General features: G+C 34.0%; 1 protein-coding gene and 1 long non-coding RNA gene across 12 annotated transcripts in view; one reads left to right on the forward strand and one right to left on the reverse strand.

The window, feature by feature from the left end:
• LOC147839797 (uncharacterized) overlaps positions 1-22,595 on the reverse strand; it is a 516,604-nt gene that overhangs the window by 10,923 nt on the left and 483,086 nt on the right. The window lies entirely within an intron of this gene.
• Positions 2,002-22,595, forward strand: part of myo5aa (myosin VAa) — a 164,030-nt gene continuing 143,436 nt past the window's right edge. For 6 of the 11 annotated variants that reach the window (XR_015515196.1, XR_015515197.1, XM_087293353.1 and 3 more), the window contains exon 1: positions 2,002-2,272. Coding sequence is in view for 7 of the 11 variants with exons in the window: in XM_087293353.1 (XP_087149479.1) it covers positions 2,246-2,272 (27 nt within the window). In the remaining 4 variants the exon portion in view is untranslated. Of the gene's footprint in view, positions 2,273-11,084; positions 11,300-22,595 lie in introns of those variants that run through there. The other 5 variants (XR_015515194.1, XR_015515195.1, XM_087293352.1 and 2 more) reach the window with 1 other exon arrangement.

Raw genomic sequence — 22,595 nt, forward strand, 5'->3', positions numbered from 1 at the left:
AACTGATCAAATATATTCTGAGTATTAAAAATGAACAGTAGGTCTTAGGGGCGTTAAGGATGTGTGTATCCGAAGGTGTATCCCTTCTAGACTTTACCGCTCAGCACTCATGCTAACTCTTCACAAGATCAGCTTCTTAAATACTAGAAAGTGTTTAATATCTTGATTAAAAAAAAAAAAAACAAGAAAAAATCTATATATGTATTATATCATTTTTGCATCAAATTACACGCGCACACACACACACACACACATATATATATATATATATACATATATATATATATATATATATATATATACATATATATATATATATATATATATATATATATATATGTATATATATGTGTATATATATGTATATATATATATATATATATATATATATATATATATATATATATATATATATATATATATATATATTATAGTTGAAGTCAAAATAATTAGCCCTCATTTGATTTTCTTTTGTCTTTTTTAAATATTTCCCAAATTATGTTTAACAGAGCAAACATTTTACAGTATGTCTAGTAATATTTTTTTCTTCTGGAGAAACCAGTTTTTAATTTTCTAAACACCATTTAAGGGCAAAACTATTAGCTCTTTAGGCAATTTTTTTTCAATAGTCTACAGAACAAACCATCATTATTCAACAACTTGCCCAATTACAATAACCTGCCTAGTTCACCTAATTTATATATATATATATATATATATATATATATATATATATATATATATATATATATATATATATATATATATATATATATATATATATATATATATATATAATAGCACTACTACTAAAAGTGAAATTAAGTAAATTTACGAATAAATTACAATTTATGTGATAAAAAAACTGAATATTTGTTCTAATTATTATCAATGTGGATTATCAACGTGGGATTATCAACGTTATTAATATTATATATTTTTTTTTATTATTACCATTCATTCATTCATTCATTTTCTTGTCGGCTTAGTCCATTTATTGATCAGGGGTCGCCACAGCGGATTGAACCGCCAACTTATCCAGCACGTTATTACACAGTGGATGCCCTTCCAGCCACAACCCATCTCTGAGAAAATATTTATTACCAAATTAATAATAAAAAAAGGTTTATTTAATAATGTTACAGTTGAAGTCAGAATTATTAGCCCCCCTTTGATTTTTTTTTCTTTTTTAAATATTTCCCAAATGATGTTTAACAGGGCAAGGAAATTTTCACAGTATGTCTAGTATTATTATTTTTTTCTGGAGAAAGTCTTATTTCGGCTAGAATAAAAGCAGTTATTAATTTTTTCAACATCATTTTGAGGGCAAAATTATTTGCCCCTTCAAGCATTTTTTTTCCGACTGTACAAAAAAAAAAAACATTGTTATACAATAACTTGTCTAATTACCCCCTTCTGCATAGTTCACCTAATTAACCTAGTTAAGCCTTTAAATGTCACTTTAAGCTGTATAGAAGTGTCTTAAAAAATATTTAGTCAAATATTATTTACTGTCATCATGGCAAAGATAAAATAAATCAGTTATTAGAGATGAGTTATTAAAACTATTATGATTAGAAATGTGTTAAAAAATCTTCTCTTCTTTAAACAGAAATTGGGGGAAAAAATAAACAGGGGGGCTAATAATTCTGTCTAACTGTATATAATGATAATGTTTATTTAATAATAATAATAATAATAATAATAATAAATATAATAATAATAATAATTATAATTATTATTATTATTACTGTTATTTTTATAGGTTTTATTAACATATAAATTATAATCAAATTACAAAAATATTTTCTGTCATTGTTTTTCTTTTTTATAATTTGAATTTCTCTAAAATTAAAAACAATCTAATTTGATATTAAAATAGGAAAAATTTAAACAAAATTTTAGAAAACTGCTGGGATGCCAGCGTGTGATGATCCACTCTTGTCCACCAGAGCGCACTCTTGCCTCATTGTTTCTCTCGGTCATGGCAACCGCGTTTTCATTGACTCATTCTCTGCATAGATCGCACCCAGAACGAACAGAGACACGCCAAAAAAAAAAAAAAAAAAAAGAACTCACACGCGAGCAGCAGCTCCATGAGGAATGAGCAGAAGCCTTTGGATTCATGACGTCCTCCCAAAGACCTTTCGCTGAGTGAAATCCACCGGAGAGACTTGAATGTTCGCGACCGTTCGGATGTTCAGCTGACTGTGATTTGCAGGAACACCGAGCGACCATCATCATCATGGCTGCGTCTGAATTATATACAAAGGTAAACTCACACACTCAGCATCTGGCCGTCTGGACGTCAAATATAAATGCCAAGGCTGTAAATTAAACGCCAGCGTGTTGACAAAAAGCGCGGTTATTGCTGATTGCACGTTGGTCGTGTTGTCATTGTAGTGCATATGTTGACATTATTGCCCTTTGATCATATGAATTATGTATTTCACCACACATGCTTTATTCCTCATGAATAGCTCATTGTTTATGCTCTAAAACGACAGTGTTATGCTTATTATTCTTTTGTTATATGAGATTAACACGCTATTTACCTTTTAAAACGTCAACATTGTTAAGAAATGCTGCGTTAACTGTAGCATTTATAGTGAATGTTTATGAAACACTGCATTGCTTGTCATTTTACTGAAAATTAATGCATGCATAAGCTTTGAACTGTATTAAATGCACTATTGATAGTCAGATGCAAAAAAAAATCTTGAGTGTTAGGCAAGCAAGAGGTTTTCAAAGGATGTATTGATATGGGTCACAGTTGTGGTTGATGGCTGAGAGCCAGTGGGATGCGGGCGGTGCTGATGTGAGCATCGTTGCCTGCATGGGATGATGGGAGCATCTCTGGTGCTGATGCGAGCATGCTCTAACACAGTCTGCATCTTGCAGTGAGTAGTTGTTTTGGGTCTCTTGCTGCGCGGCCTGTTCATATTTAAGGCGTGTCTCTTTGAAGACAAAAATAAGTGTGATATTGTTGCGTAGCAGCCTGAATGTGACGTCATCACATATGGTCATAATGATGTCTCAGATGACGAATGACTGGTTGTTTTACTCAAGAGTGAGAGAGAGAGAGAGAGAGAGAGAGAGAGAGAATGGGGGAGGCTCACCCATCCCCCATGATGCAGCTGTCTTATTGTAAATGCACTGATGGATTCTTTTGAAATCTCCTAGAGCACAGAATGTTTATTTGGATTCAGGCCTTAGACAAGTAGCAACGATCTGTAGCTCTACAAAGGTTTTTTTGTAATAGACTAAAGCATTTTTATATGGGTAACATGGTTGGTTTTGTGGTCAAATGATATACTTTCTAGGCAAATTGTGGGTCATTTAATGATTGAAATATATGTGTTTTATTTTAGTATTAGGCATGGGCCGGTATATGATTCTGACGGTATGAAAACCTTGAATAAAATATCATGGTTTCACGTTATTGTGATCTCTGCACTAAAATATATTCTTTTTAAATGTCTGGGTAAAAAACAAAACAAAACAAAAAAAAAAAAATCCCCCTTTGAAAATGATATATTTTATTTTAAGAAACATTTGTAGTATTTTGGAACAATACACATGTTAGGCTAAATAATTCAAATGAATCATTGACTTCTGCTCTCTTCATTAGATTTAAAAATACATATTTCTTTCACATTTTAGAACTGCATCTTTGAATATCTTTTCAGCTGGAGATACTGTTGTCCTTAAAACAAACAAAAACAATCTTATATATAACTTAGAAATGGTATAGAAGAAAATTTTGGCCGTTTTTAAACCTTTACTTTTTTTGAAAACAGTTATCGTCTCATGCCTAATTAGTATTGGGCATTAGCCAGTAAAAGGTTCTGACCTAGGAAAAAAAATCGCAGTATTGCAGTATTAAAATAAGTTATTTTTAAATGTCTGGGTTAAAAAAACTGCAGCTTTTGTCCTATTGAACATAATATATTGTATTTTAAGAAAGAATAAGGGAGGGTCTTTGGATATCTTTTTTAAAGAATATTTTAGGTTTTAAAAGCAGGACTTTTCTTAACTGTGGTAAACCTTGAAACCAGTTTTGTGACTAATTGGTAAATATTGGAATTATATTAGATATAAAAAACTGTATAAAACCCAATAACAATATATAATGTATAAAACAATAACCCACACAACACTGCAATCGGTTGACAAAGTTCTCTTTATAAATTACAACTGTATACTTTAGCATTAGTTACAGTTTTGGAAAAATAGACATTTTGATTTTGTAATGGAATAAAATGCAAGCTTGTGAAAAATTTGATTTTCAATGTCTAATTGGCAGCTACAACCTATTGAAGATTTCTGAGGAGGATTGAAAAATTGAAGGATCTACTGTAAAGCTATTTTCTTTTTTATTTATTTATTTATTCATTCATTCATTTATTCATTCATTCATTCATTTTCTTTTCGGCTTAGTCCCATTATTAATCAAGCATTGCCACAGCGCAATGAACCACAACTTATCCAGCATATTTTATGCAGCGAATGCCCTTTCAGCCACATCCCAGTACTGGGAAACACCCATACAGTCTCGCATTCACACACGCACACTACGACCAATTTAACTTATTCAATTCACCTATAGCGCATGTCTTTGGAGTTTGTGGGGGAAATTGGAGCACCCGGAGGAAACCCACGCCAACATGGAGAGAGCATGCAAACTCCACACTGAAGCTGCAACTGGCCCAGCCGAGGCTCAAACCAGAGACCTTCTTGCTGTGAGGCGACAGTGCTAAACACTGAGCCACCGTGCTGCCATTTATTTATTTATTTAATTATTTATTCATTCATTCATTCATTCATTCATTCATTCCTTTTTAGCTAGAATATGTGTAATCCAATATTCAGAGGAGGAGCCAGAGGGCTGTCGGTGGCATCCAATTGGCCACCCCGGGTGCCACCCTAATATTTGATTTGCTACTAGCATTTGCTGATGTTAATTAGCATATTTTTGAAAGAGGTATATTTTGCCAGCAGCGCAGGCAATTTTCAAATCGAGGATGACTTGAAGACAAGGGAATTTGATTGCAAGATAAAAGAATAATAAAACGTCATGTTTGAAGCAGACTTTATAGTTTATCATCACGTTTGTTTGCTGACACACTAACAATGCTCCAATATCAGTTAATCAAATTACTTGGGCCGATTTCTTGTATTAGGTGCATTGCATTGCCCTTCAAATTGAATAAATTAAAAGTTATTGATCTGCTGACTGCATTAAGAATCGGATTTTTACAAAACAAATTCATACAGTTTGTTAAGAATATATTCTTTAGGCTAATAGGCAAGCGGATGAACCCACACCACAACAAGCTAAATCACACCTTAAGCAAATTAGCAATGCAATAAGTTCATTTCAGGCATGGGGCTTCAGCGCATTGACAGATTAACACATTACTTTATATCGTACTGATAATTTTGTAAGTGGATATTTTATAGAATATGATATTTAATAGGATATGTGTAAAATAAAGCACTATAAATCTGTATGATTACATAAAGTGCGATTTTAGATTTTGTTTTTGCCGTCAGTGGCAATGGCGTAGTGCAAGGTGCATAGACACATCTGTCCTATACGTTGATCCTTCCGCTCTCTTTGCTTTTCACGCTTTCCTGTCAATTCTCTCCACTGTCCTGTCTAATAAAGCTTAAAACCCTGAAAAATATTAAAAAATATGTTATAAAAATGCCCATACTAAGTCAGTGGGGTCCAAAACTTTCAAGCTTCCTAAACCACAAATTAAGCATGACATTTCTTTAACTGAAAAGTCTTCTGAAGTGACAGTCACTTTGTATATTGAATGTAACTGAATGTCAAATTGAGACATTCATTTGAAACCTAGAATAAGTAAACAAACCTTTAAATAATATTAAATAACATCAATGAGGATTAGTTGTATCAGATACTCAGATATAATTTCACTGGAACACTACTCGAGTTGTGTGTATTAATGTCATGCTTATCTTTATTTATGTTTTAATTAGAAATTTTGAGGCTTTTCCCTTCATAATATGTACAAAAACATTTGATACTGTCTTCAAGACCTTAGATGTTTTGCATGAACAAAGATAGCCGCAGTGTAAGTTTGTTACTACATTAGGATGAGAAAGTTATGACAAATACAGATTTTTAGATCAACAGCTCCTTCAATACAGTGCAGCAGTGTCTCTTTGGCTTATTCTGATGTAGCAGACAGAATACTTATTGTAATGATCTTAACTATGGTGATGTCATGTCTAAATATTTTATTTTGGTGTCTGCAGTCAGCATGAGATTTTCCTATCGTTTCTCAAAGGTCACCAAATCCAGGAAGCCATATTCACAATTTCCTCGGGTTTGTAGACAGCCCTGAGAACACGCAGGTCTTTGTGTGTGCTCATGTTCTCGGGATAAAACTCACATTGATGCTGGGAATGGCCTGTTCTTTTGCTAGTATTATGGAATTCGGGCCTCAGGCTGGTTCTTATGGAACAGCATTTTTGCAGAATCACTAGAGCCTTGTAACAGAATGTGAATTAGCATTTTCACGAGGCTATAGAAACAGATACTCTCGATATGTTTGCAAAAATACAGATTTTGTGAAGAGGTTGTGCTACCCTTTTTATTATTTTATTTCTGTCAGTGACATTGCTTTCTAATGTTATATTGTGTTATTCTAACACAGAAAGCTGCAGGTTTGCTGTCAGTCAATTGAGGCTGAAACAATCAAAGATCAAGATTCACAAAGTCATGTCATTCCAGTTTTACATACACTGACATATGTATACAGCGGTGTGAAAAGCCATTTTGCATGTTTATCACACTTTAATGTTTCAGATTATCATATTTTTTAATATCATGCCGAAGCATCTCAATTGGAGTCAGTTCAGGACTTTGACTAGGCCACTCCAAAGTTTCATTTTTTTTAAACAAATTTAAATATTAGTCAAAGACAAGAAAAAAAAAACACACCATGTGGTTATTTTAGCATTGTCATCTTTGCAAAATTGTTGTAATTCAGCTACATTGTAGGGTTTTTGAGCATGATGAACCACCTTTGTAAGGTCATGCCACAGCATTCAGTTTAAGACTTTGACTAGGCCAATCCAAAGTTGTCGTCTGCTTATTTTTTAAACAAATGAAAATATTAGTCAACGACTAGGAAAACAGATCATGCCATTTTGAACAAGGTTTTAATTGTTAAGAAAAAACTAAATACAAGACTACATAGCCTTGTTTAAAAAATTGTTTGGCCCTTAAACTTAATAAGCGGTTGGGCCACCCTTAGCAGCAACAATTGCAATCAAGTGTTTTTAATAACTTGCAATGAGTCTGTGACTGCACCAATGAGGAATTTTGGCCCAGTTATCTTTGCAGATTTGTTGTAATACAGCGACATTGTAGGTTTTTTTTAAGCATGAACGTTCTTTTTAATGTTATGCATCTCAATTGGATTCAGTTCAGGTCTTTGACTAGGCCACTCCAAAGCCTTCATTTTGTTTTTCTTGTTTTAAAGTGGATTGCTGGTGTGCTTTGAATCATTGTCTTACTGCAGAACTCAGGTTAGCTTCAGGTCAGATGGCTGGTCATTCTCTTCAATATATTTTGTTACACAGCAGAATTCATGGTTCCATTTTTCAGAGCAAGTGTTGCAGGTCCTGTAGTAGCAAAACAGCCCCAGACCATTTCACTACCACCACCACATTTTGCTGTTGGTGTGAAAAGACTAGAAAGAACATATCATGCCATTTTTAAATGAAGGTTTTTATTGTTTAAGAATAAACTAAATTCAAGACTACACAGCTCTGTGTGAAACAGTGTTTGCTCCTTAAACCTAATAAGCAGTTGGGCCACCCTTAGCAGCAACAATTGCAATCAAGCGTTTTTAATAACTTGCAAAAAGTTTATTACAGCACTGTGGAGGACTTTTAGCCCAGTCATCTTTGCAGATTAGTTGTAATTCAGCCACATTGTAGGGTTTTTTTTTTTAACATGAACTGCCTTTTTAAGGTCATGCCACAGCATCTCAATTGGATTCAGATCAGGACTTTGACTAGGCCATTCCAAACACTTATTTTTCTTTTTCAGCCATTCAGTAGTGCACTTGTTGGAGGGCTTTGGATTATTGTCCTGTTGTAGAGCCAAAAGTTACTAAAAGACATTCTCCTTTAGATTATTTTGGTACACAGCAGAATTCATGGTTCCGTTCATCACAGCAATTTTCCAGAAGCTGCTTCCTGAAGCAGCAAAACAGCCCTAGACCTTCATACTACCACCACCACAATTTGCTGTTGGTATGATGTTCTTTTTCTGAAATGCGGTGTTACTTTTACACCACACATATGGGACACACACCTTCCAAAAAGTTCAGCTTTTGTTTTGTAAATTGTAAATGTTTTGTAAGTATTTTTCTAAGAGTTTTGGGGATCATTTCTGTGTCCTCTGGCAAATCTGAGATGAGCCTTTATGTCCTTTTTACCTAGCAGTGGTTTTCATCTTGGAACCAGTCTTTTTCTTAAGGTGGAGTCATGAACACTCACCTTAACTGAGGCAAATGAGGCCTGCAGTTGTTAGGATGTTGTTGAGGGCTCTTTTGTAACTTCTGAATGAGTTGTTGCTTTCACTGTGGTTTGCTGCAGTCCAGAAACTTTCATACGCTTTTGCAGACTGCTATGGTTTATTTATGTTCTTTGGGTCTCGGCATGATGTCTATCTTTTGAGGATCTTTTGGTCTACTTCATTTTGTCAGGCAGGTGCCATTTCTAATTGTGAACAGGTTTAGCAGTAATTAGGCCTGGGTGTAGCTAGGGAAATGGAACTCAAGTTTGTTAAACCAGAGTTATGTTTCAACAGGGGGTCAAACACTTTTTTTTCACACAGAGTGAAGTAATTTTAGATTTAGTTTTCCCTTAACAATAAAAGCCCTTATTTAAAAACTGCATGACATGTTTACTTTTGCTATGTTTTGCTAATATTTTAATATTTTTGATGAGCTGAAGCATTAAAGTGACAAACTTAGAAAAAATAAATAAATCAGTTAGCGGTCAAACACTTTTTTTTACACACATGTGTTGTGCTTTACCAGTTGATAAATCCTCTTGATGGTCTAGATTTTAAACTTCTTAAACCCTGTGATAGTTATTTAACACTTAGTGAGCTGTCTATCAGTATGGAAACAACATATGTTGAGTTCTATTATGTAAACAAATATTTCTGTAATTAAACAATATTTTATTTTGAAACTTTGAGGATTCCGCTGTCCACGACCTATTATGATCAGATGCAGGATACATTCAGCGTGGGAACTCTCACAGTGCATTATAGGTATTTTCTCTTGAGTGTACATTGGATGTACACTCCTTATTGCTGTGCATTGTGGGATTGATTAAGTATCTTGCATTGACATACATACTCTAATTTACAAGGAATTTTTGACCAGGAATTTATTTGTGTCAGCTGTGCTCCTTGGACAAGCAGGTATTCAGCGTCATGTCACATTAAATGTAAAAACACGGAGCTGTTTAGTCACTGCGTGCATTTATGTGCTGTCAGTCAGAGGAATGCACAAAGTACTTCAATGGTGCTTTCGAGTTCAAAGATGAACACATTCGGAAAAAATATTGGTGAATTCTCAGTTGTTTGCAACAGATTTCTTTATGTAGATAAAAAGTGAGCATTCCTGTTAACATTCAATGAATTTATTTGATTTGGAGGTCTTATTTCTCTGATCTCTCGATCTGTTTATCTGTTTCTCTATACTGTTACACTGAAAAAAAATGATGTCCACAAAATTGTTGCTAAAATATGTTGAATTTAAACAAAAAAATTAAATTTAGTAATGTTCAACTTTTGTTTGTTTAAATTCAGCCCAAATAAATTGTTTACAACCACTAAAGGTAAAAAAGTGTAAATCCAAGGGATCATCTTTGAATCATTGTTTTCTATGTATATACTTTACATGATAAACTGGAAAAAAACTTGCGTGAATGCAGAATTCTAAAATCAACAGGGCACAGGGAGGGAAGATATAAATGAAATATGGGTAAATCAAATAAATACACAAGTACAGTTACTTTGGAATGGTCTTCAAGCAGTCTGTGTTGCTCTCTATAGCAATGATGCAGCAATGATGCATATTTATCCTTTATAGCCTTTAGCATCGCAAATCACATGTCCAGGTACCTTGAAAAATATATTTTAAAATGTTTTAAAATTTGTGTTTTCTAAATGTTTAAGTGACAAAGAAAAAACACTTATTAGCAAGAATGTTTTTTTTTTATATGTCAGCTGTTAGCAAAAGTAGCCTTTAGCATCACAAATCACAACTCGCTCCAACCTATTCAGCATTTACCTTGAAACATTTATTTAGAAATGTTCTAGAATTTGTGTTTTTTTAAATGTGGCAAACAAGCAAAAAGAAAAAAAATCTGTTGTCAAAAGCAAAAACACATTTTCATAATGTCAGCTGTTAGAAAACATAGCCTTTAGCATCGCATATCACAACATGTTCAAATTATGCAGTATTTACCTTAAAACATGTATTTAAAATGTTTTAGAATTTGTTTTCTAAAAGTTTAAGTGACAAAGAGAAAAAAATCTAATTAGCAAGAATGCATATTTTTTCAGCTGTTAGCATACATAGCCTTTAGCATTGTCAAAACCAGTGGATGCCTTCATCATGTGGACATTCTATGTTGTAACTATGTTATCTCTTTTTGTTGTTGTTGTTGTTGAGATAAACAGATATGTGAATGACTCGGTTATTTATTTAAATAGCATACGAGTGATTGCCAACATGTGCACTGCATTACTAGGAGGTAAATAAGGTCTGTATAGTGGTAAATGGCATGACATCCATGCACTAGGGAGAATCCACTCCTTTAAAGTGTAAAGTTGTTTTTTTTTATTTTCATTTCTGTCCACTGATCGGCTCTTCAGCAAGCAGCGGTTGTGGTACATGTGTGTGTTTTGCAGAATGAAGCCATTAAATAAAGCTTCTGTTCTTGCTCATGTGACACTAGAGGGTTTAGCTGTTCTCAGAACAGCTGAGGATATAGACAAACAGTTCTCTCCGCTGACTAGAGCATCAGCCATTCGGAAGAGCGTCTCCCAGACTCAGTTGTCAATGTATAGCCTTCTGGGATCAGGGAACCAATCAGATGCATTGAACAATCCCTAGCATGGTTTATAGCTTTGGCAGAAGTAGGACGGACGTCATTTTTTTTTCCTTCAGTATGAAATAGAGCAGTTTGGGCTTTAAACATGAACCAGGAGTTGGATTTCATGTTTATTAAAGTAAGTACTGGATTTTATTTGCTTGTTGGAATCGTGTTATTTTAGTATCAACTGTAGTATTGGTTACTAAAATATTGGTTGTCTAAATTGTTTGTTGTAGTAGTTTGAGCATTGTTGTGTTGTTGCAAAAAAAACTGCATGAAAGATAAGCTACCTTCTGTTACATTCTGGTTTGAACTGGCACAAATCAAGCTTTTTATTTCATTGCTTTTGCATTTGGTGTCATCTGTATAGCTGTTCAGATTCCTTATGGATTGTTCATAGCTTAGTAAATACCTTGTATGTTGCTATTAAGGGTGTGCAAATCAGATTTATCAGTCAGAATACCAATAACAACAAGAATGCAAAAAACAATGGTTCAAACATTCTATATTAATGTTTTTGACATTTGACATCGCCTGCATATTAAAGGGATAGTTCACCTTAAAATTAATTTTTACTCACCATTTACTCACCCTTGACTTCCAAACCTCTATGAGTTCCTTTTTTCTGTTGAACACAATATAGGATATTTGAAATTAAGCTGAAAACCTGTGACGTTTGACTTTGTTTGTAGGAAGAACAAATAGTATGGTTTTAGGTTTTCAGCTTTCTTCAAAAATCTTTTTTCTTTTGTTTCTACAAAAGAAATAAATTAAAAAGAGGGAATTAATGGTGACAGAATTATCAGTTTTGGGTGAAGTATCACTTTAATATGCCTTTATTTTTTATGCACATAATATATTAATATAAAGCCTCAAGAACTTGTTGTTTTAGAACAGTGGTTCTCAAACTTTTTTCATCAAGTACCACCTCAGAAAAAATTGTCTCTCCAAGTACCACCAAAATGAGCAGTATTGAAATACAGTAGCGTAGTAGGCCCAGTAAAGCAGCTACAACTCTGCACAGTTAAAAAAACGTGGCAGATTACCTCAGAAATATAGGCTATATGTCATATATAACATGTTATATACATAATTTTTGATACATTTTTAAATGTGTGTAGCATGTACATGACATATTTAATTCCTCCGCGTACCACTAGAAGGAAGCTTGCGTACCACTAGTGGTACACGTACCACAGTTTGAGAACCACTGTTTTAGAACAAGTAAACAACCAAATTTAAAAGCAACTACATTTAACCCTTTCCACCTCCCCACAAAAAACCTTAGGCCCGAATTGCTCCAAATGCATTTTTATGGTGTTTCAATTGTTGTCTATTAGCAATGAGGGTTTTGCGTGCTGTGTATGTGCAACGGGCATTTTACTATCCACATTTTACTGCCTGCTGTGCCATGCATATTTGCAGATGCGTTCTGAATGCCTGCAATTAAAAAACAGTCAACTATGAGTGAAAAATGAGCATGACTTCATGCACTGAAGCACTAAGACAATTGATTCAGTGGCAACATAAAAAGCGCAGCAAACTGTTCTTTTCTAAAAGAAGCCAACAATCAGTGCACCTCATGTTTTTAGATATGAAAAAAAAAAACGTTTAATGTGATTGGGTCCTTTAGCTGTTTAAATTTGATAAAATCTTTCCCAGAGATGTGTTGCTGTTGGAAGGCCATCCGCTGCGTAAAAACTTGCTGGATAAACAGACTAAGCCGACAAGAAAATGAATGAATGAATGAATTTGATAAAATGATTCAATATAAAATTAAAATTTGTAATTGTAAAGTTCACAAAATAAAACAATATATTGGGCATTATTAATAATATATGGGCTTTTTGTCATAGAGTTGGATTTTATTGGAGGGTTGTAGGTTCAAGTCCCAGCACTGGCAGCAATTGTGCACAATGCATTGTGTTCACAATGTGTGTGTGTGTGTGTTTGTGTGCACTTGAATGGGTTAAATTTAGAGCACAAATTCTGAGTATGGATCATCATACTTAGCCACGTCACAACTTTTACTTTCACTTAATTTATAATATACATTGTAAAAATTGTTGGGTTCCACACAATAAATTTGTGTTGAGACAATATGAAGCAATTAAGTTAGTCTATTAGTTTTTACAAATTTAAGTAGATTGATCTAGGGTTGTGCCGATAGACGATGCCATCGTCCATCACCAATGGCCGACAAACTTCACAATGCTGAGACGGCATAGCGATCCATCGCCCCGCCCCACATTTATATTGATATTTAACTTATTATTTGTATGTCATCTTAATAGCAATAACGGTCTTTTCATGAGCTGTGTTAAATGTTACATATAGCTGCCACTTGCACGGCTGACAGCATCATGAGGATTAAATGAAGGATTATACAGCACCTCTCACGCTTAAAATGTGTAGATTCAGTGGCAATCGCTGTTACCTGTAAACCCCGTCCCACAGACTTTACAGTGAATGACTTTAGTCATTTTCATAGCGGACTTGAAGCCACTGTAAGTCTTTTATTCACTCTTGGAAAAGTGTAAATGGTGGATTAACATTCAGCATATGATCACTAATAAGATGTTCCATTATTAGTGACTTAAGGTAAATCTGCCAGTGTTATTTTCATTCTCTCATCTTCAGTGCTTCACATTTTTGTGGTTGTAGCTCCTGTCATCTGAAGGCAGAAGGCATTGACTGAGGGATTGACAGCTGATATTAACCAATCGTTCACGTTCAGTTCTAGAGCAGTGAGCCAATAAGAAGAGCACAAAGGCGGGGCAAGCATTGCAGGCTTTTTTACTTCAGCAAGTTCACATAACAACTGTTTTAATCTGTTCCTAAGTGCTGCGTTTGGCGTTTTTAGGTGCAAAGATGCTTTCTGCATAAATGCCTCCTAAATCCTCGCACGCGGTGAGGATTTTGCAGTGAAAACAATGAAAATGTATGCACTACAGTGAACTCCAACCAAACTCTCATCTCCTCCACCAGCTGTGGGAAAAGCCATTACAACGATTTATGCAAGAAAAAAAAAGTGATTGACAGGTGGTCATTTGTTTGTAATTTTATTTTCGGTTTGGTTACCATGTGGGTCAGGTAGTGAAAATGGTTGGCTAAAATTCATTAATTTGTTATGAATTAATTGATATTTAACAACCACCCCACCCCCTGCCTATGACGACGATGGCATCATCCATCGCGATGTTTCACATTAGACATCGTACGATGCCAAATTGGTCAACACCGCCCAACCCTAGATTGAACATAAAACAATTAAGTTGTCCTAAAAAAACCTTCTCAAGAGTTGTGTTATTTTAGTTCATTTTAAATACGTAGTTTGAACAAACAGCAAACATCATTCCATGTTTAAGTCATGTTACATAGCTACAGATCACATAAACTAACAATTTAAAGCTTGACTTTTCTTGTTATGTGTGTGTGTGTGTGTATGTGTTTTTGTGTCATATTAGGACACAAATCTGTATAATGACATGGGTATGACACAGGTATTACAAAAAAGAGGTGAAATATGAGGACATTGGTGACGTCTTCATTTCTCAAAAAGCTTATAAATCCTACAGGATGCGTTTAATCAGAGAGTACAGCTGCACACAGTCTCCTGTGATGGTTGGTTTTTGGGGTTGGGTCGGGTGAGGGCAATTTAATATACGGTTTGAACAGTATAAAATGAATGGAAACCTATATAATGTACCCACTTTTCACAAAAACAAACGTTTGTGTGTGTGTGTGTGTGTACTTTATATGCTTTTTATTTTAAATATTCTTGCACAATATGCTAAAGTGATTATTTTGAGACAGCCGTATTTCTCAGGCCATGATGTCCATCATGGCAATCGCTATATTCTTGATTGTGCACTGCTGTGGTTTCCAGCTCTTTTCACTGTTCAGCAAATTTGGCCGTCTACGATGGCAGCCTGTTTTCCAACTTATACGACCTTATAGATCATTTATCACTTTCCTGAAATACAACCCATAAGAGTGTTTTCTAAAAAAGCACTCCTACTGCAAGTAAGACATAATTCATTGACCCTTTCATCTACGTGATAATTTGAGAATTGCGAAGCTCGATTGGTAGAGCATTGCATCATAGTATTGCAACAATCATGGGTTCAGTCACAGAGGAGACATACAGTAGTACAATGTGTACCTTGTATAGACTGTCAGCTGAGATCCAGAGCCTCTATCAAATGTAGGGGTCAATTTTGTGAATTGGAAATGGCAAAATTTGTCGTTAAGGGACCATCTAATAAGTCTCAAGTGACCATGTGTAATTTTGTGACAGAACATGCAACATGACACTATCATCATGTCCTTTATATCCATCAGAAATGTCAAGGACTTGATTAAAAAATCCACCATGGTCCATATTTTTGAAAGTCTCCAAATTGGGTTTTGGATAATTAAAAAACATGTTTGCATAATTAAATAAACATTTATCACAAAAGACAAAAAAAATATTGCGCATATATTAATATGTAATATAAATGAGGTAAAAAATGTTGAGTTCCACACAATCAATTTGTGTTGGGACGACATGAAATAATTAAGTTAGTTTAGCTTATTAGTTTTTACAAGTTTAAGTGGATTGAACAAATCAATTAAGTATTCCCCTCAAAACCTCTAGAGTTGTGTTTTTTCTATGGAGACAGATTAGACTCAATAATAATTCACGCAAAAGACACGATGTACACATGCGTAGCCAAATTCACGTGCATAAAATATTTATTTTTATTCACAAAAAATTTTCACGTGCACAAAATAAAAATACATTTTCATAAAATAAGTTTCACAAATGCAAAACACCATTTGCAAATGTATAAGAGTGTACAAAAAGTTTTGAATGTTTAAAACTTGCGAGTTCATCCTGAATGAGAATGTGCAAATCCTCTTTCACGTACGACTCCCCCTGGATACGTGTGTGTGTATTATTGAGACTTTCCTGCCAGAGTCTAGGCAAGTCGTACCTTTCAGCCAATCAGATGAGAGCTGTAGTCAATGACACCAACTCTGTGCTTCATTTGCGCAGACTGTTTCTCTCCAGCATGGCGAACGGAGAAAGCAGCAGTCGCAGTTGCACTTTTTTCATTTATTTAACTATTTGTCCATAGCCTCACTCTTTTTATCCATTATTTTGCCGGAGCTCCGCTTTTCTTATTTATTGTCTCGCAGCCCTATGAGCAACATGTATCCTGCAGGGTAATCATAAGTATAATTCCGGCCATGTCTGAGTTGCAGAGCCATTGTGGTCCAGTGGTTAGCTCGTTGGGTTAGCTCATTTCAGTTTCTAATGACACTATCACGTCTTTTTCAAGAAAACAGCTGCTTTAGAACTTCATATGTTCAACAACTTTACAGTTTTATATGTCTTAACAATAAAAATGAAAAGAAAAAAGATAGCATCGTAGGTGAGGTTTGAACACGGGTCTCAAGGAATGGTAACTCAACGTGCTAACCACTGGACCACAATGGCGCTGCATTGCTAGCGTGGCCGGAATGATACTTATGATTACCCTGCAGGATACATGTTGCTCATTTATTGTCTCTGCGAGACAATACATAAGAAAAGCGGAGCTGCTTCAAAATAATAGATAAAAAGAGTGAGGATATGGTCAAATAAATAAATAAATTTAAAAAAAGTGTGACTGCTGCTTTCTCCGTTCGCCATGCTGGAGAGGAACAGTCTGCGCAAAAGAGGCGCAGAGTTGGTTTCATTGAATACAGCTCTCATCTGATTGGCTGAAAGGTACGAGTAGTCCTGACTCTGGCAGGAAAGTCTCAATAATACACACACATGTATCCAGGGGGAGTCGTACGTGAAAGAGGATTTGCACATTCTCATTCAGGATGAACTCACAAGTTTTAAACATTCAAAACTTTTTGTACACTCTTATGTATTTGCAAATGGTGTTTTGCATTTGTGAAATGTATTTTATGAAAATGTATTTTTATTTTAAGCACGTGAATTTGGTTTTATGCATGTGAATTTGGCTATGCATGTGTACATCATGTCTTTTGCGTGAATTTCTTTTGAGACTAGTCTGGATTCATATTTTTCAGCTTATTTTAAATATATAGTTGAAACAAAGAGCAAATGTAATTGTTTGAGTGGGTCAAACACTTAATGAATCACTAATAAATACAAAATATTTAACAGTTGCTTATCAGAACAGTGCTCTGCTCAGTGAAAAATTAGAAATCTCATATAATGCCATTTTATTGTCTGTGTGTGAATATTGCGTTTCCATTAAATGTGACTGAATTAAATATTTCGTTGTTGCGTTTGGATGACATCCTGTCTTTTGCAGTGGTAAATGATCAGGATGCGTGTTTACACTAGGGATGATCAAAATAACCGATTCACTGTTATCCGAAAGGGTGTGTTTTTATCCGATTAATGGTATCAGTTATCAGTTCGCTGCATAAAGTGAAAGCGCGGTGGTGTTTGAAGGTGTCAGATGCGGAGCACAGACACTCATGATTCCGGTGATCATTAATAATATAATAACACTAATACTGAAACGGTTAGGCATTTTATAATGACCAAAACAACATTTCAGATGTTTTACAGTGTGCTCAGCCTGCTGGTTTGTCCAGTCACATTCATTTTCGTCATCACATGATCTCTTTTAACAAAATCATATGACCTTTTTTAATGTGCATGCTGGAGTTTGTGCAGTAAAAAGTGTTTCCATCGTAGTTTATATCTTTTCTTACCGAAAAAAAGTTTATCCCACTCAGTTATGCGCATATGTTTTTTTATGCGCATTTTTAAAATTTGTGAAAACATTTTCATGGTATTTCCATCAACTGTTTATTTATGCGCATATGCAAAATGCGCATAGAAATAGGTGGATCAAAACATAGCTACTGTATTTCATCACATGCAGCACACTAGGCATGGGACGATAACCGTTTTCAAGGTGTACCGCGGTTTGAAAAAGTCAAGATTTTAAAAGCAATACTGTCCTAAGGTATGTGTAAAAAATTTTTATTTACTTTTTAAAACGTTTTTTTAGGACAACCGTATCTCCAGTAGAAACTATATGCAAAGATGTTGTTTTAAATTGTAAAAAAAATCAATTTTTGAAACAAATGAAGACAGCAGAAGTCAATGCTTAATTTTCATTATCCAGCCTGACATGTTTACTGCTCCAAAATATTATAAATGTTTCTCAAAATAAAATATATTGTGTTCTATTTTAAGCCTTTAAAAATTATTAAATTCACTGAAATATGATGTTGTGGCTCCTAAATACTTTTCAACAGGTCTTAATTTTCAGTAATTGTCCATGCAAAGCTATGGCCAATCTGTAGAACCGGCGAATCCATCTAAAAAAGTTTAACAAAGTAACATTTATTGACTATTTTACAATATGGTTTAATTGTCTTCCTTACATCCTCACAATAACATTTGTTTAAAAGTTCTCCATGTTTTGATGCATAAATTTATGTTGTGCATAAATTTTGTTTATTATCGCTTTTAAAACATGTATTTTTTAAAAAAGAAGGCTATGCCAATAAAAATATTTTTGTATATAACTAGAGTTTGCATGTTTTGACATATTATTTAAAATATGTGGCTTAGAAATAACTGAATTTTTATTTTAATGGTGCAAGTAAAGAAAAAAAAGACTTATTAGCGTTTTGCCATGTGAAAGTCTGAAATTTCATTAATAATGGTCTCAAAAAGGTCTTAAAAGGTCTTAAATCTGACGTGATGAAACCTGCAGAAGCCCTGTTTTTACCCAGACATTAAAAATAATATATTTTAGACTAGTAATCACAATACCATCAAACCGTGAAACTGTGATATTTTTATCCAAGGTTATCACATCATCAGAATCTTATACTGGCCCGTGTCTATAGCTCACACATAAACTGCGGGTTAGACGAAGAAAATGAAAGTACAGAAGCTCTGAGGTCAAAGAGGTCATCTTTAAACTAATGAGTTCTATTAGTTGAAAGAGGTTTGTGATATAACAATTACATCGGAGCATTAATTAAATGCATATTTTCCCTGAAGTATTTTTCCGAGGTAGCCTGCTATTTAATTTAATGGAAGAAAAATAAAACATGCTTGGAAAAAACAGCCTATGCCAGTTTAAAATGATTCAGTCAGCGTTTTCATTTCGTAATCTCCAATTGTAATTTACGTGGAAGATATCTAAAGCAGGCCTTTTTATTTTATTGGTTTTATTTAGCTTATTCTTTGTTTATTCTTAGTGCTTAAAGATGTTCTGTTGTTATGTTCTGTTGTTAATATATTTGCATGTTGAAGTAAATCAGTATTTTAAAATGCAATATTTAATGCGTTAGACACAAAATAGACACATCAATGATTTTTTTCATCAAATATTAATTGAATTTTAATTTGATAAGTTAACGGTTAATATTCGGTTAACGAGCAGGGTTTGTCGGTTAGCAAAATTAACCGAAATGAGCATCTTTCGTTTTCACTGTTCTTTGCCCTACAAACTCCAGAGTAACCTGGCATTGGAATGTTTGGAGGAACTGTAAACAAGTGCAGCATAGTTATTTTTTTTTTGTAAATAACAGATTTAGTGGGATTTCAGGCATTTTTGGCAAGTGTATTTGAGAGCTGGTCAGTAGTAGCAGTGAGGCGGGTGAAGGGAGTCTCTGGGAAAATGCAGGCAGCAGATTTTCACATGAGTATTTGTCATGTGATGATCTGTTCTGCTCTCGCTCTCTCACTTTCCTCTTGTTTTCTCCTTTAAACTGCGAGGTCAAAGCACAGGGCGTCATGTAACACTTAAAGAGATACTTCATATATAAAGATCCGAATGTCTGAGCTACTTTTTTCCCCCATATAAAGCAAACTAAACTTCTAAACTAAACAAGAAAAAAAAAATTCATGTTTTTTTTTTAACAACTTTAATGTTCAATCCACTTAAATTTGTGAAAACGAATGGATTTGTGTTGGGACAACATGAAGAAGTTGTGTGAAACCGAGCATTTTTCAAAGTGAAGGTCACTGGTTTGAATCCCAGCTGGGCCAGTTGGCATTTCTGTGTGGAGTTCGCATGTTCTCCCCATGTTCGCGTGAGTTTCCTCTGGGTGCTTCGGTTTCTCCCACAGTCCAAAGACGTACACCATAAGTGAATTGGATTAACAAAATTGGCCGTATAGTGAATGAATTTGTGTGTGTGTGTGTGTGTGTGTGTGTGTGTGTGTGTGTGTGTGTGTGTGTGTGTGTGTGTGTGTGTGTGTGTGTGAATGAGAGTGTATGGGTGTTTTCCAGTAATGGGTTGCAACTGAAAGAGCATTCGCCATAAAAAAAAATTCAGTGTGTGAACTATACATTGACCATCAGAGGGGTGAAATTTTTTTGGTTATGTTAGTTTGTGTAATACATCCTTCAGTCATTTATGTATTTATTTAAATTACATCTAATTTAATAATGAAACATATTTGTTTTCGGTATTTTGAGATCTATTTAGTGTATTATGACCTACATAGCGCCTAATTTGACTTTACTTTCAGGCTGTATGTAGAAACAAACACCTATTTTATGAGTAAACTTGTGAAGTCTTACCGTGTCTATCAGTGCTCTAAATCTGCAGTTTCAAACTGTTTAATGAATTTTCTTTCTCGCATAGACTGATTAGCATAATTATGCATTCACAATGGTATGAAGCATAATAAGGGTGGTTAAATGTATATTCATATTATTTTAATTATTAGCGTTATTATTTAAAATACAGCTCAGAGCAAACTATCAGTATTAAAGGGCTGACCCCCCAATGCATCTTGTTTGCATGTCCTTCAGGTGGGAAACCCCCAAACCCCCCTGGAATCTGCACCTTGCTGTAAATGGTGGTTCATTGTAAAAAGCGATTAGTTAACTTTACTTTAAATAAGGAAACTGAGTTGCTTTTGAAGAGATTTGTTGACTTTAAAAAAGTGTGTAAATATGTTGCCTTGTTATCAAATAAATGAATTATGAACAAAATTATAAGTCAATTATTAAGTCAGCTTAACAGTTCTAACACCTATATTCTATTTTTTCTTTTTATTAAAATGATTACTATTTTCATTAATTTATTATTTATTTTTATGCTATTGTTGTATTATTATTATTATTATTATTATTATTATTATTATTATTATTATTATTATTATTATTATTTTCATGTTATCTTATGTATGTATGTATGGTTTTGTGTATGTATGTATGTATGTGTGTGTATATATATTAGGGCTGCTCGATTATGGGATAAAATCATAATCACGATTATTTTGGTCATAATTGTAATCACGATTATTCAAAACGATTATCAGTAGAAGTCAAAATGATTCGTCCTTCTGTGAATTTATTTTTATATATAAATATTTCCCAATTGATGTTTAACAGAGGGTTTTTTTTTTACAGTATTTCCTGTAATATTTTTTTCTTCTGGAGAAAGGCTTATTTGTTTTGTTTTAGCTAGAATAAAAGCAGGTTTGAATATTTTGAAGCCTATTTTAATAGCTCGATATTATTAGCCCCTTTAAGCAATAAATATGTTTGATTGTCTGCAGAAGAAACTGTTATACAATGACTTGTCTATTTACCCTAATTAAGCCTTTGAATGTCACTGTAAGCTGAATATCTTGAAAAACATCTAGTAAAATATAATGTACTGTCATCATAGCAAAGATAAAAGAAATCAGTTTTTAGAAATGAGTTATTAAATCTGTTATGTTTAAACTGTGCTTTAAGCATCTTCACTGTATTTTTGATTTTATTATTGATTAATAATAAAAACAGAAGCAGCAGGAATATTGCCCGCTGTCACTTTAAGAATAGTGCGGCTCTGATACGGTTTCTCTTTCTCGTGTCTTTTGATTCTCAACTTGTTTGTTTATTACTCAAATGAGGGTTAATATGAATAATCACTAAACACCACGCTCTGACACAAATGTGCATGTATTTGACCATTAAAGCGCTCACATTAAGATCGCGTTAGAAGTGTGTGCGCTCTGCTGTCCGAGGCTAAGCGTGGCGTGCGTGCAAACACACACACACGCTACCTGTCCGAGGCTAAACGCGGCGCACACACACAACAGCATTTGCTCTTTTGCGCTTTTAAAAATATGAATGATGCGCATCCCGTGCTGCAAAAGTTACATTACAGCACATGCTTTTACTAATTTTCCCGTGGAACTGAGCTTTGCAGAGGCAAAGAGTTTTCACACGTGTACAACTGGAAAGGGGGCGGTAATGAAATAATCGTTTATCTCGATTAATGGTTTTTCATAATCGTTAAAAGCCAAAATCGAAATCGGATTTTCGATTGATTGCACAGCCCTAATATATACATACATACATACATACATACATACATACATACATATATATATATATATATATATATATATATATATATATATATATATATATATATATATATATA

Source organism: Danio rerio, chromosome 18, assembly GCF_052040795.2.
Source record: "Danio rerio strain M-AB ecotype USA chromosome 18, GRCz13ab, whole genome shotgun sequence".
Lineage (NCBI taxonomy): Eukaryota > Metazoa > Chordata > Actinopteri > Cypriniformes > Danionidae > Danio > Danio rerio.